The 15,151-nt window shown below is 44.9% G+C and overlaps 1 protein-coding gene across 2 annotated transcripts in view; it reads left to right on the forward strand.

The window, feature by feature from the left end:
* Positions 1 to 15,151, forward strand: part of AQR (aquarius intron-binding spliceosomal factor) — a 266,639-nt gene that overhangs the window by 179,473 nt on the left and 72,015 nt on the right. For both annotated transcript variants that reach the window (XM_033951821.1, XM_033951822.1), the window contains exons 22-24: positions 5,875 to 5,944; positions 8,881 to 8,991; positions 13,647 to 13,756. In XM_033951821.1, coding sequence (XP_033807712.1) covers positions 5,875 to 5,944; positions 8,881 to 8,991; positions 13,647 to 13,756 — 291 coding nt within the window. The remainder of the gene's footprint in view (positions 1 to 5,874; positions 5,945 to 8,880; positions 8,992 to 13,646; positions 13,757 to 15,151) is intronic.

A 15,151-nucleotide genomic window follows, 5' to 3' on the forward strand; every position in this document is an offset into this window, starting at 1 on the left:
AACTGATTAACAGGTGGTCCTATTGGCTGGCACTCCTCCTGTTTCATCAGTATGCTCTATCTCCCAGCAGGGGAAAGTCGCTGTTCCACTAGCTCCTGAATTCTGGCTATGGCTGGATAAATATTTTCTCCTGTTGAGGTTTGCTCTTCAGTGAGGCAGCAATTATATTTCTCCTGTTGAGGTTTGCTCTTCAGTGAGGCAGCTTTTATATTTCTCCTGTTGAGGTTTGCTCTTCAGTGAGGCAGCATTTATATTTCTCCTGTTGAGGTTTCCCTCTTCAGTGAGACAGGGGTGTCCGGCTGGACGGTGCCGGCTTTAGATGTTACACTTGGGCCCCCCCTTGTCCCTGCCTCACCCTCCCTCCAGTGATAGAGGGGTTAGCTGGGTCTGTAATTTTTCTTCTTTCCCTTGAAAAAAAAAAAAAATAAATAAAGAGACCATTTGCTATTTGCAGTTATGCATTCTCAGGGGTGCTCAACCGGTGTCTGCCGGTGTCTGTCAGTCCTGCAAGCCTGGTTGTGAGTATCCCTTTGTTGCATTGCCCTGCGGGTTATATTATTTTGCGGTTGTCTTGGACCTACGGATTTGTGTTGGTTTTGTGCTTGTTCTGGAGTACCTGCAGCTGTGCGGTCGCATGCTTTCCAACTAGCTTTCCTCATCTTCTAAGCCTTGTTAGGGCAGTGAGCAATGTGCAGTATGGGGAGTTTTTCATTTGCAATGTGTGCTTTTTTTCAGTTCAGGCCTTCTGTTTGGTGTCTTGGGCACTGTTGTTCAAATCGGTGTTTTCCCACGCGCTTATTTTTGTGCATGGGCGGGAGAGACCTGACTTTTGCGGCCTGTTCGCTGGGGCTGTCCTGTGCGCAGTGGGTGCCGCGGCGGTGTTCAAGCCGCCGAGTGAGTCGTGCTTGTGGAGTCAGTGCCTTTCAGCGAGCGGGTGGCTCGCGCTTCTGCTCCGACGCTGGCGGCGGAGCCACTGCGTTATTGGCGCCTGTTTTCAGCTGCGGCCTTATCTCTGCGCCTCCCCAGTCTCCCGGTTCTGGTCCTGACTGTGTCGGGGATTGCAGGTACAGTTGCTGTTCACGCGGTGGTGGGACTCTCTGCCGAAGTGCTTCTTTGGGGTCTGGGAGCCATCCCGCCTTGCCTGAGGGCGCTGGAGAGGGAGTCCATTCGGCAATTGGCCCCTCGGTTACAGCTTGTCACGGCGCTGGGTCAGCAGGAGGTGCTTTGCCGCTGGGACGGTCAGCGGCGGGGGAGGGATACATGAGTCTTGGTTCGGATCTCTCCTCCTGCATCCCGGGGTCCCGGTATGGTAAGAGTTCTGCCTGTTGGCTGTTGCCTCTTATTTGCCCTTGGGGTCGTGCTGCTGGTATCATGTGGTGCGATTACAATATTTCCTTGTCATTTGTATGTCTATTATATTGCTGGAGAGTTTAAGTGATTTTGTACACTTACTGATGATAATACAAGGGATATAGAATTTACAAAAAAAATAAAAATAAAATAAAAATAAACCGCCTTGTACTGGCGTGCTGAGTTTCCTGTTGGGGCTACGCGCTCTTAGTAATGTGGGGTTACCTGGTGGCACCGTCACTTTTCAAGCGGGCAGGACTAGGTTTTGTTTGTATCTGGATCAACGCAGGGTCCTGTGTTTTTCGGGATACTCAACAGCCTTGTGCGACTGTCGTCTTTTCCTGATGTATGTTAATCAGCTCCCCTATTTCTTTTTTTCCCCTCTTCGCATTGTTATGCGCGGGGTCGTTCCCTGGTAGCCATGTGATGACCGGCTCTTTGAGAGGGGAGACAGGGCTGTTTGTCAGTTTGCATCATCCCTGCAGTGTATTTTGGACAGCGTGTTTTCTCTTTCTGCCTGCCAGGTACATGTCCTTCGCTGAGGGGTACTGAACTCAGTTTTGGGGCGGCAGTGCTAGGTGCCCTGGCGGAACTTATCCGCTGATGGTAGGGGGAATACTTTCTTCCTTTCCTGTGCTTTTCATGTTCCTCCGCTGTTGCACAGGCCTTTTCGGCGTTCCCCTATTTCATGGTAAAGGATACTCCGCTCCGATTCTTTCTGTATCCAAGCGGCGTGCGGTCTCTTTTCCAATCTGGCCCCTAAATGGGACGGTCTAGTGGCCTTGCTGGTATATATTGTGTCCGATATATCTCCATTGGATTGATAGCACCTCACTCTGGACAACCTGTCTTTGCAGCGGTGTCCCGGATGAACACTTTTCCGGTTTCTCTTCCAGTCATTTGTTAAATTGATCTAGCAATTCCTGATTGACCCTCCCTGATCCCGCCACATACCTCTTTTACCCATGTATTCTCCATGGCAGTGCCGAGGCACCCTCTTGTTGTAATCCACCTAGACTGAGAGGTATTGGCGGGATAGACGGCATCAATTTAATAATATAATATGGAGGGGTGGCAATCATGGATTCAATACCTTGGCAGTTAGTTGCTTGTGTCTCTTTGGGCAGCGCTTTCGATTTTTGCACGTGCCATTTCTCCTATCCAAGGTTCAAGAAAATTTTAGAAAATGTGGCCAGAGGTACTGTTTTGGCGCTACCAGGTGATTCACCTAATTTCTTCTTGACTGAATGCTGGATTCGGACGTTTTTCAGTCGGGTCATTTGACTGACACGAACAGGGTGATTTCTTTCCTCAGTTCTTTGGACGTGAATCTTTGAAATCTGCACAGCGCTTTTTTCTCCTGTACTATTTATAGGTATGTCGAGGAGATGTTTTTTTGTTTCTATGGAAGAGACATGTGTTCTTCCTAGAAACTTGGGCGATGGGTCACAGTCTCAGGTTTGCAGGTTTCTTTGGTCACCATGACTCAGAGTATGGAATTCTCTTGTTGGCCGCACTGGGAACTTCGGCTTGCTTTCCCATTATAACGCTACAGCAGTCGCCCTTGTTCTGGTGGTGCCCGGTTTCTCAGGGCTCCGATTAGTTGATAGGCTCCTCATGCATCGCTCTGTATGTTTTGGTGGCTCAGCGAGATTTCTCTTTTAAAAGGCATGCCTCGGTCTTTGCTGGACCACCTCATGGCCACCATACATCCCGGGCTGTTGGGTTGGGGGGGACTCGGTGCCTTCCATCCTCAGCTCCAGGAGTCTGGTCTTCAGGGTCGACTCCGTACTTGTTCATTCTTCTACTCTTGAGCGTGGTCAGGCTACCTTTCTGGAGCTTCAGACCCTTCTTCCGGAATGCCGCTGAGGGCCTTTCAGTCGGTATTTTGATGGAGGTATTTCTCTACAGCTTGGGCAGTAGGTGCTGTACTCCATTGCCGGGTACAGTTGTTATTTTACTTCGATGGGTAGACCCTCATCTTTTTCTTCTGTTGACAGATCATTTTAGGGGTCAAGAAAAGAGTTTGGATAGACTTTCTCTCCGTGCAATATGACCATGACCCATTTCTTGTATGTTAAGTGTTCAGCACTGTGTACGCTCTAGCTAGTGTGCACGTTAGTGATAGTGAAATCTTCTACGTCCTGGATATTGGGAATTTTGGCTCAGACATTCCAGCTCTTTTTATGGACGTGAGATCTCCTGGTACTAGACCTCTTGGTCTCGTCTCACAATTCAATACTTCCTAGCACAGAGAGTGGGAGTTAGAGGGGGGAAACAGCGTGGCTTCTTTCTCACCTCTGGTTTCTCTTTTTCAGTGTTTTCCCCTGGCTGATGATGGCTTGGATTTGCCATCTCCAGCTTGCTTTCCGGGCACTGTATTTGTAGAATTCTGGCTTGGCTACACCATCCTTGCTATGCGGATCGGATGACAGCTGGACTATGACGTTTCCTGGTATCTCCGGATTTGCTCACCTAGGGTCCGATCGACATGGATATTCGTACTACTTTGGTATTACGACCTTGCTTTTGAGAAGTCCTGACTGACGTGTAAGGGTTATGCGCTGCGGGTTGTTTCTTCTCTTATCCTGGCGCTACAGACGTCTTCACCTGTGGATTCTGCTTCCTTTTGGATACTTCTCAACTTTGCACCCTTACATAGTTACTTTTTGGCACCGGGGTATTGCCAAGGGCTTAGCGTTCCATTCCCTTCATCTTCAAGTGTTATTCTTAGCTGGTTACCGGGGCTAGGTATATACCGGGGCTCTTCGATTACTTCTCAGCTTCATGTAGTTCCGTTCCTAAACGGAGCATGGTATATTTGTACACCTCTTAAAAGCCCTGTCTGGAGTGCAATCTTCTGGTACCTCTTCGCAGTTTCCCGTAGGCGTCATTTCCTCCTTGTGCCGTTGACCACGGGGTTTCTTGTGGCTTTGGTTTCGGCTCTGCAGTTTTCCGAGTTGCAGGCCTTGTTCAGCGGGGATTCTTATTTCTGATTTCCATTATCTGGGGTATCAGTTCAGTCGGTGCCACAATTCTTTCTAGGGGGTGTCATCCTTTCTTTTATGACTAGCTCACTTTTCCTTCCTTCTTCCTGGGAGGAGAAATAGGGAGTCGTGCTTTTATTCATTGCATTTTTTGATAGTGCATAGCTTTCTTCGAGAGCAAGGTTTCTAATGCCTTTTGGTTGTTTAGATCACCTGTTTTTGTATTATTCACGGGACGCCTTGATTTTCTGGCGGCGTCCAAAGCCGCCATCGCTCGATGGGTCCAGGAGGACATTCTGCTTACTTGATGGCAGGAAAGCAATTGGCGTACGAACTTCATGACAATTCCGCCGGTGCGATGGTTACTTCTTGGACTCGGTCCAGAGGTTTTTTCCTTGGAGGAGTTTTGTCTCACGGCTGCTTGGTCTTCCGAGAGTGTTGTTTCTCAGCATTTCTGGTTGGATGTGGGGACACATGCGGTAGATGTGTTTAGTGCTTTGATTGTTGCGGAGGCGGCGTTTGCTTCATACCCAGATTAAGGATTGCTTTGCTACATCCCATTGGTCTCTGGATTCATCTGCTGCTGTTGCTAGGGAAGGAAAAATTATGCTCTTACCTGTTAATTTTCTTTCCCTTAGACGCAGCAGATGAATCCAGAGCCCCACCCTTTCTGGTATTGTCTGTCGTTTTTTTCTTGTGCAACTTTCGCGGTTTGTTGTGGTTGATAGTTGTATTCTGCATCATTGCCTTTTGCGATTTGTTCTGGGAAAGAAGTTTTTTACATGCTATGCCTATTGCTGGTTACGTGTGCTTGGGCAAGGAGCTATACTGATGAAACAGGAGGAGTGCCAGCCAATAGGACCACCTGTTAATCAGTTTCTCTATCTCCGCCTGCTGGTAGATGTGGGCTATCCCCCATTGGTCTCTGGATTCATCTGCTGCGTCTAAGGGAAAGAAAATTAACAGGTAAGAACATAATTTTTCCATCTTTATGTGCTCTATGCGGATTTTTAGACAAAGAAGTGCCGAAGATAACCGTACCAAAAGACAATGATAGTCACTTCAAGAATGAACATAATTTTGCTCCAAATAGACCTCCAAAAAATTAATAATGAATAATGATGGTATATAGGCAAGTTTTATTTGTATTTAAAAATCAGCTTAGTTTGTAAATTTATAGATTTGGATTATTAATGAAAAATAATTGATAGTTCAAAACCAAATACAAAATTAAACAGTTATGAGAGAGAGCAGTATATGGGGTAGTGATTTATTTGTACACTTGAAAGGTGATAGGCTTTTGGAGGTATGCAGTGGTGGGGCAGTTACCTATAGAATAGGTAGGTATGTGGGAGGCTAGAGATTAGCTTCTCTGAAAATCCAGGAAACTTTGGCTGTCTGCATTTGTAATAGGAGCATCTAAAGGACACCACACAAAATATACTTGTTTCTTATTTTTGTGGGAGCAGACAGTGGGCACTGTATTCGGGTTACTGCTTTCATTATATCATAATTTCTCTGAACTTTTTCCTTGTAGCAACACCATTTCTTTCACCCCTACTCAGACGGAGGCTATTCGTGCAGGAATGCAACCTGGACTCACCATGGTAAGCAACGGGGTTGGGTATCCCTGATTTGAATACCAGTCACATTGTTTGTATCTTTGGACTACTTGCTGCATATGTGCTTCAGCATCTTGCTGTAAATACCTTTTTTTTTTTGTATTGCAAATTTTGGCCATTTTAATACCATTTGAAACTCTATCCTTGGATCTAGAATGATGATATTAATGTGTAGATCAGGACTAGTAATTTTATGAATTGAGTCATTATTAGTTTCTTATCTACAGTTCAGGAATATTTAGCCTTTCACACTGGATCATGGCAAATAAGGCCCAGTTAGGCCATCCAGTCTGCCCCCAGGCCCATTTTTTTTTCTATTTCAGGCTGCCTTAAAAAAAAAGAGGAGTAATTGCAGAACCCCATAAGCCCTGTCTGTTGCGGTCTGATTTATTCCCTGTTTTTTGTTTTAAGGCAGCCTAGTAGCTATGGATTCTCTTCAGTAAGAAAATAACATCTTAGCTGTTCTCGGAGAAAAAAGTTAATGTCCTATAGCAGGTGTTAACTGAGGACACCCACCTGTCCTTGGAGTTGAATTCTGTAAACTGTACATGTTACTTACCAGGTACCATGCAACAGCAACAAGTGGGAAGGCTCACGCTTCCCTGATGCAGTGCTTCCAAAAGCTTCTAGAAAATAAGCTGGGGAGTGTACCCATGTGGGTTCTGTCAGATGATGATATCATTCAGTAAGATTATCCATCTTGCTGTTCTTGGAAAACATATGCTACAATAAGCAGAGCATAGCAGTTAATGTGAGTGGGGATTGATTTACGCACTGATGTGAAGTGAGACATTAGAAAAACCTACTGATATCTATCTATCTAATTCGTTTTCTATCCCGTTCCCCCAGAGAGCTCAGAATAGGTTACAGGTTAACATATATAATGTACAGTTAACAGGTTATAATTTGCCTCTCTCCCCTCCCCCAGCCCCAGCAACCTCACCAAAAAAAATCCTTGGTTGCCGGTGGACTCCCAGCCCTCTTGTGGAGATCCCCGAGCCCCCACTTTGACATTCAAATCTCAGAACAGAACAAAAAAAATCCTTGGTAGTCCAGTGAACCCCTGAAACAAGATCCATGGGAGTCTGGTGGATTCTAATTCACCCACCCCCCTCCCTGGAACCTCCCCAGCTCATCTTAAAGTTGGAAAGCAGGAGTAATGCCCATTCGCTCCTGCTTTTGCACGGTTACGGTGCCTGATCTTGCATTGTAGATCCTGAGAGCACTACTTGGGGTCAGTCTACCAAATAAAGGAATTTGTTTTTGGCAGAGTAAGGCAAAAATTCCCTTATTTGGTAGACCCAATCTTTGCAGTTTGACCCAGAATGCACTGTGCATGGTCAGGCACTGCCATCTTTTTTTGCAAGATGGCAGTATGGAGGCACAAACAAGTAAGCATTACTCCTGCCTTCCAGCTTCAAGGTGCAAGAGGGAGGAAGGATCTGGCAGGATCGGAGTCCATTAGACCACCAGCAATTTTATTTTGGATGAAGAGAGAGGGGAATAGGGTCCACTGGACTTCCATGGATTTTTGTGTTGTTTTGGGTGTTGAAGGATCAGTGGTGGGGAGTGGGAGGGATTGGGATCAGGGATATTTGGGGGATGAGGGGTGGCCCAATGGCAATGTCTTAATCAACTTTTGAATCTCTACTACCATAATTGGCTTGTTAAACCACCCAGCCTCCTCACTAGTTAATTTCCTAAGCTCATTACCTTTCAGATATTCTATCTTTATGAGCAAGGCTTTCATCTCTAGCATGTATAGTTCCTCATAAAACTCATTAAACCTTGTCCCAGTTTTCTCCCTCTATTAGTCCAGTATTTGACTTTTATTTTATAGGTACAGTTTCACTGCTGTATTTTCTTCAAGCACAAGATCATGAACTTGTTTTATTTCCTTATTTGAAATATGTTTTCTTCAGGTGGAGCATTTCAAAATTTATTTTCTCCAGCTGAAACTCAGTGCTGCACTTCACCTCAAATTATCCTCTACTCTGAAGCCAGAAAAAAGGATTTTGAATTAAAACCTTGTTGTGCTCAACATTTCCCTCTTCAGAGTACTTTTCTATATCTGAACAACTAATTAGCAATATTATCATTACAGTGGAACCTTGGTTTACGAGCATAATTCGTTCCAGAAGCATGCTCATAAACCAAATTGGTCGTATATCAAAGCGAGTTTCCCCATAGGTAGTAAGGGAAACTCGCTTGATTCGCTTGAAGAATATAAGAAGCAGATTCTCTTGAGATATAAGGTCATACAGGTATCAGCTTGTAGACTGCTTATTCCATCTATATTTTGTGCTTTTAAATCTTGAAACAAGGTAAAATATTTTTTTAATCCAATATATAATATCGAACAAGGCACTTCTGTTCGCTAGAGACATAAATCAAATGACTCTATTTCACGCCTGTGAAATTATTTGGAAGTTTCACTGCAGAGGGAGATTTAGCAGGATATCATAAATTTTGAGATAAGTTAAAGATATGAACTTCAACTCGCAGAATTGAGGTTATGGCTTCATCATTTTGCAGTTTCTAATCCTGATGTCCTTTGATAATCCAATTGATGCAGATCATTGGAGGCTTTTTGTCGCTGCTGTTGTAGATCCAGTTCATATCACAAATAAAGAGAAATGGTATTTGCTTGAAAAGTACAGAAAGGCAAACAAAGCCAAAATTTTACTAAGTGAAGGAATAAAAATGGAAAATAAAACTCAGGGCAGGTGCTCCAACATAAACTGAGCAGAAGCATTACAAATTTTGAGCAGTAAATAAACATTGTATTATTTAATCTAAATTGTAGGAGCCTGATGTGAACACAGCCTCTGCTTCTGTCTTTGGATACTTTCTCCATCATGCAAGAGTAGATCTGAAAATAATCATGCTCCTATTTAATGTTTGTTTGTTTTTTCCCCTAGGTTGTTGGACCCCCTGGTACAGGTAAAACAGATGTGGCAGTGCAGATAATTTCCAATCTGTATCACAACTTCCCAGAGCAGAGAACCCTTATAGTGACACATTCAAACCAGGTGGGTATGGAACTCAGACTAGGCCAACATTGACATCCTAAGAGAAGATTAAATTATTTTTTTATTTATAAATATTTTTCAATCTCATTTTGAGAAAACCCACAATTAAGAAAATTAAAGTGCATACAAAAGAAACAAAGGGGCTGTTTGTAGGATAAATTAACCCACCCCTCCAACATTCACAACATCCAATCCCCTCCAAACCTCCAGATAACAGATGAGTAACCTCTAAAAACAAATGAGCCAGCCCATCCTGTGATCCTTGTCCAGACAAAATGATTTGTGTGAATGTTTTTTCTTCAGGGTATATGCATTTATCTTCTCTATCCCTTTCCTGTTGATTATTATACTTCTTATTGTTCCATAGTTTTTAATTGTGAATCACTTTGATTTTTAAATTGAAAACCAGTATATCAAGCTTTATTAAACATTAATGCAACCCTACAGGATTAAATTGTTTTATTTTATATAATCATGTGGTTGGTGCTGGCTCCAGGGCCAGGTCACAGAAGGTCCGGCTCGCGAGTGCCAAGGAGGAGCCGGGACTAAGCCACATTGCCATGGTCAAAGAATGCTGCTGTTGTTGGGCTTCTGGGTTGCGGGAGAGAGTGAGCCAAGCAGGAGAGTCCACACTGTGGCTGAATGCGTGTGTGGTTTCCCACACATTCACTGGGGAGTGGAAGAGATCAGGAAAGACCTAGGCTGTGTTGGGTCTGTTTGGGCTTTACTGGGCAGGAGCAGTTTTCCCATGCATGCACCGGTAAAACCTCAGATCAGGTCTGAGCAGAGGTGGCCCAATACATAGTGCTGGACTAGTTATGGTGATGGGAGCCTGCAGGAGATGCGGTAATGTGTAAGCTCTGGAGGCTATCTCAAAGAATTTTTGGAACCAGGTTGGAGTGGTCTGAGAGTGTAGTGCGCACATTCACACTGAAAAGGGAGTATGCTTGGGTGAGCAGCCGGCTCATGAGCAGAGCTGTTCTGTGTAGAGAATGAGACAGGCATGGTGACCCATGGGTAACTGGGGGACAGGGATATGAACAAAGTCTGTGGGGACAGGGACAGAGCCTGCAGGGACAAACTTTGTCACTGTTTCATTCTCTAAAACAGTGTCCCGCAAACTTTCTCGAGCTGTGGCACGCTAAACGTAGTGGCCACAGCTTGAGGCATCTGGAAGTGTATGGACGTCGCCATGATGATGTTGCTCGCATGCGCGAAGGCTCTCCAGAGATGCCCTGAGACACCAGAAGGGGGTGCCAGCAGGGAAGAGAGCCGAAGAGGTGCTGATGCCAGCTGATTGTCTCAGGGCCATGACAGGTATGTCCTGTAGGCAGTCAGCCGGCACCTCTCCCCCTCCCCAGTGTGCTGCGGCACCCCTGAAATCTCAGGAAGCACACAGTTTGCGATACACTGCTCTAAAAGCTTGAGACTAGCCTTAAGTAGACTAACAACTAGATTGAACAAGGTCTATAAAAAGCTAATATCAATATATAAAAACCTAACATATCTCAGACAACTGGCAGCCAAACTAAATGATGAAAAACTGCAGAAGTTGCTTTTGGATTTAAATGAAGCACTGTTAAATTACATCTTTGTGTCTTGACTGCCTTTGATGTAACAGCAAGAGACTTGTCTGATCAGATTTCTACCATCTGCAGTGTCCTTCCGTCACATACCCAGTTGCTCAAGCATCTTACTGTTTATGCAACATCTGCATCCGTCGTTGCTGCTGGCATCAAGGAGCATTTCCAAGTTTGATACTTATTTTTCTGTTCATCCTCTACATAGTGTTGGTTCTCGTGTATGCCCACATCCAAAAGACAATACCAATTCTAGGGCAGAAGGCATATGAGTCTTGAACCAGTGGTTATTCTCCTCTAATCGCAAGTTGTGTAAAAGACATCTACATTTTTTTTCTCTCATCTCTGCCTCCTGCATCACTGGGCAGTGCTCTTGTTCTCAGTTTTTCCTTCTACACATGAGTTGGAAGGTATCTTTCTGATCTGCTCTGATCTTACTTTATTATTTTTTGATGTTTTTATCTGGCTTTGGAGGTTTTTTGGTAGATGCTGTCTACCAATCTTTCTAGAGGTTTTCTTTTTCATGCTCCTCCCCCAGAGAAGGTTCTCACGATGGACTTGTCGGCCTTTGCTTGGGGGGAGGCTCATCTGGATGGTCTTTGTACCCAGGGACTTTGGTCCAGTGCGGACCGTCTCTGTCACATCAATTTGCTGGAGCTCAGGGCAGTGTTCAACGTTCTGAAAGCCTTTCGTCATCTGCTTCACGACCGTGTGGTGCTTGTTCGTACAGACAACCAGGTCACCATGTCAACAAACAGGGGGGCACAGGGTCCCTCTCCCTGTGCCAGGAGGCGCTGCGGCTCTGGGATTGGGCGATCCGCTGCGGCTCTGGGATTGGGCGTTCCGCCGCACATTTTTTTCTGTGCGGTCTACATCCAGGGCCAGCAGAACTACCTGGCCAACAAGTTAAGCCGCCTTCTGCGGCCTCATGAATGGTCATTTCACTCCTCGACTCTGCGTCAGGTGTTTGCCCGGTGGAGGACTCCGGATGTCGATCTGTTTGCGTTCCCCCTCAATCACAAGTTGCCTTGTTTCTGCTCCAGAGTTTACACCCCTCTCAGGTTCGAGGCGGATGCTTTCCTTCTGGATTGGACGAACCTGTTTCTGTATACGTTTCCTCCTTTCCCTCTGATTCTGAAGACTCTCATCATGCTCAAGTCCACTCATTCCACCGTAGTTCTCCCTTCTGCTGCAGCTTAGTGCCAGGGAACCTCTTCTTCTGCCTATTTTTCCTTCTCTGCTTACGCAGAGTCAGGGATCTCTGCTCCATCCCAACCTGCAGTCTCTGCACTTGACGGCCTGGTTCCTCGAGACTTGATGGCCTCTTTTCAGTTCTCTCAGTCGGTACTGGATATTTTGGGAAGGAGTCCACTCGCCAATGTTATCATCAGAAGTGGACCCGCTTTTCTTCTTGGTGTGCTATGTAGCGAAAGCTCCTCCTTGTCTTCTGTGCTGGATTATCTGTTGCTGGTCTCAAATCCATGTCAATTCGAGTCCGCTCTCTGTTCATCCTGTGATCTCCCGGTTCATAAAGGGTCTCTTCAACGTTAGTCCTCCCCTTAAACCTCCTCCGGTGGCTTGGGATCTCAACGTGGTCCTTGCTCGCTTGATGAAACCGCCTTTTGAGCCACTGACTCGGGCTCACTTGAAGTATCTCACGTGGAAGGTTATGTTTCTTATTGCGCTCAGTTCTGTTCTGCTCGTGGAGTCGGTGAGCTGCAGGCCTTGATGACAGACCCTCCTTTTACTGTTTTTCATCATGATAAGGTGGTTCTTCGTACCCATCCTAAATTCTTGCCTAAGGTTGTTTCGGACTTTCACATCAACCAGTCCGTGGTTCTTCCAGTGTTTTTCCTGAAGCCCCATTCTCACCCTGGCCTTTTACTTGCAACGCACTGCACCTCATCGGACTGCTCCTCAGCTTTTCGTGTCTTTCGATCCCAATCGGTTGGGGCGTCCTGTTTCTAAGCAGATCATTTCTAACTGGTTGGCCGCTTGTATTTCTTTCTGTTACACTCACGCTGGTCGCTCCCGGTCGGGTCACGGGGCATAAAGTCTGAGCGATGGCGGCGTCTGTTGCTTTCCCCCAATCGACTCCAATTGAGGAAATCTGCAAGGCTGCCACTTGGTCCTCGGTTCATACTTTCACCTCTCACTACTGTCTGGATGCAAAATCTGTTCTCCTGAATTGCCAACTCTCCCTCCATCCCTTTTAATTAGCTTGAAGGTCACCCATATGTAGAGAAAATGCTGCCTGCTTGTCCTGGGATAACTATTGACAATTATAATCAGTCCACTCCTCTATAAATGTAGATATACTATTCACACCATGTTCCTCAGAATGCCACACTGTATGCTATGTGTGGTAGCCATCCTCACACATAGCATACAGTGTGGCATTCTGAGGAACATGGTGTGAATAGTATATCTACATTTATAGAGGAGTGGACTGATTATAATTGTCAATAGTGATACCACAGTGCCTGCATACTGTTGTGTCCTGGGATAAAGCACAGTTACTTACCGTAACAGGTGTTATCCAGGGACAGCAGGCCGATATTCTCGCAACCCACCCACCTCCCCGGGTTGGCTTCTTTACTAGCTATCTGAACTGAGGCCACACTGAGGAGACGCATGCCCTCAGTCGGGCGTGAGGGGCACTCGCAAGCTTGAAGATCTTCACCTGTAGAGAATATCTGCCTGCTGTCCCTGGCTAACACCTGTTACGGTAAGTAACTGTGCTTTATGCTCAACTACTTTGGTGTGAAACTTGTTGATCTAGTTGAATATTTCTAGCTATTACAGTAAGATGAGAAGTTGTAGGAGTTGGATTCTTCTCAACTATCAGAAAGGTTTCAGCTCTGTAGTGCAGAGATACTGGCATTCCAGTATCAGAAAGCTCTAATTTAAAGATTGTATGCCTCTTATCTCAGATTGGGTAACTGGATAACCAAAGTGTGTAATGGAAACAGGAAGCCTTTTTAAAATTGGCAAGCTCTCCCCAACGTGCACCACCTTTGCAGGAGCCACTTTGGTGTCTAAATGCTTCTAACCCCTATCACTGTCATTATCCAGGCCTTGAACCAGCTGTTTGAGAAGATCATGGCTCTGGACATTGATGAACGTCATCTCCTACGTCTTGGACATGGAGAGGAAGAGCTAGAGACGGAGAAGGATTTCAGTAGGTGAGAAGAGTTGGAAAGCATGTTTGAATATTGCCAGCACTGTGCGGTACATCACTGTACCCTTATGAACTCATATTCTCAATACTGAACTACAGCATTTGTTATTAATAAGTTTGTTTTAGGGATTACTTTGGATGCCCATGTCCCTATTTTTTATCTGGACCACAGGAAAATCAATGTATATACTAAGTTGTTGATGCTCTACCAAGTGGGACTTCAATTTCCAGAATGTCTGATTTGGTGACCTGTGTGCCCACAGCAGGGTCAGAAGCATTCATCTCATATTCCCCCACGAAGCCAATCATGTTAGAGAATTTGAAAGACTTAGATGGAGTTGTACTAAACCTTTTCTTAGTACTTGAGTAGTACGAAGGGGTGCTGAAAAGTTCTCTGCCCAACTAGCTTCCTAAATTCTGAGCATTATTTTGTCACTTTAGCTGAAAAGAGTGTCATTTTATTTTGCAAAGTGCCAATTTGCAGAATCGTAATGCCATGTTTTTGACATTGTTTCAGATCATTGATTGAACCATGTCAATGAGAAGTGTGGAACTCTGAGCTGTCATGGATTTCCTATTCTTGCAAAAGAAATCTCCAAAGGAAATCTGTGAATATATGATGCAAACATTGTAACAAATGTTCATCATGCTCAACAGTGAAGAACTAGTGTGCAAACTTTCAACGTGGAGATTTTGAGACTGAAGATGCAGTAAGGTCTGAGAGGCCTAAAAAGGTGTCAACTCCTGAAATTGTTGACCATGTCCATGACCTGATTTTGGCAGATCTACAAATACCAACTAAAACAATTGCTGAGACACTACAGATATCCAGGGAATGTGTTGGATATATAGTCTACATTCAACTGGGTATACAGAAGCTGTCAGCCAAATGGATGCATAAAATGTTTGAATACTGATGAGAAATGACATTGAATGGACACTTCCAAATTGATTTTGCAGCAAACTGGTGCCAACATTTTGGAACAACTAATTACTATTGATTAAACATGTTTAATCAACTATGATCTGAGACAAAACAACAGTCTATGCAATGGTGGCACTCAGGTTCTCCAGGCCAAAGAAATTCAAGAATGAAAAGTCAGCAGGAAAGGTCATGGCAACAGTGTTTTGGGATCAGGAAGGTGTTGTAATGACTGACCGTCTCCCAAGGGGCCAAACAGTTAATGCAGAATACTACTGTAACTTGCTGTGTCGATTAAAGAAGGCATTGAAAGAAAAATGGAAATGGAAGCAGCAGAAAGGAGTTCTCTTTTTGCAAGACAATGCACCTGCTTACAAGGCTGGAAAAACGATGGATGTTTTGAAGCAGTTGTGGTTTCAGTGCATAGACCATCCACCCTACTCACCAGATCTTGCTCCTTCTGACTATTTACTGTTT

Source organism: Geotrypetes seraphini, chromosome 7, assembly GCF_902459505.1.
Source record: "Geotrypetes seraphini chromosome 7, aGeoSer1.1, whole genome shotgun sequence".
In the NCBI taxonomy this organism is placed as follows: Eukaryota; Metazoa; Chordata; class Amphibia; order Gymnophiona; family Dermophiidae; genus Geotrypetes; species Geotrypetes seraphini.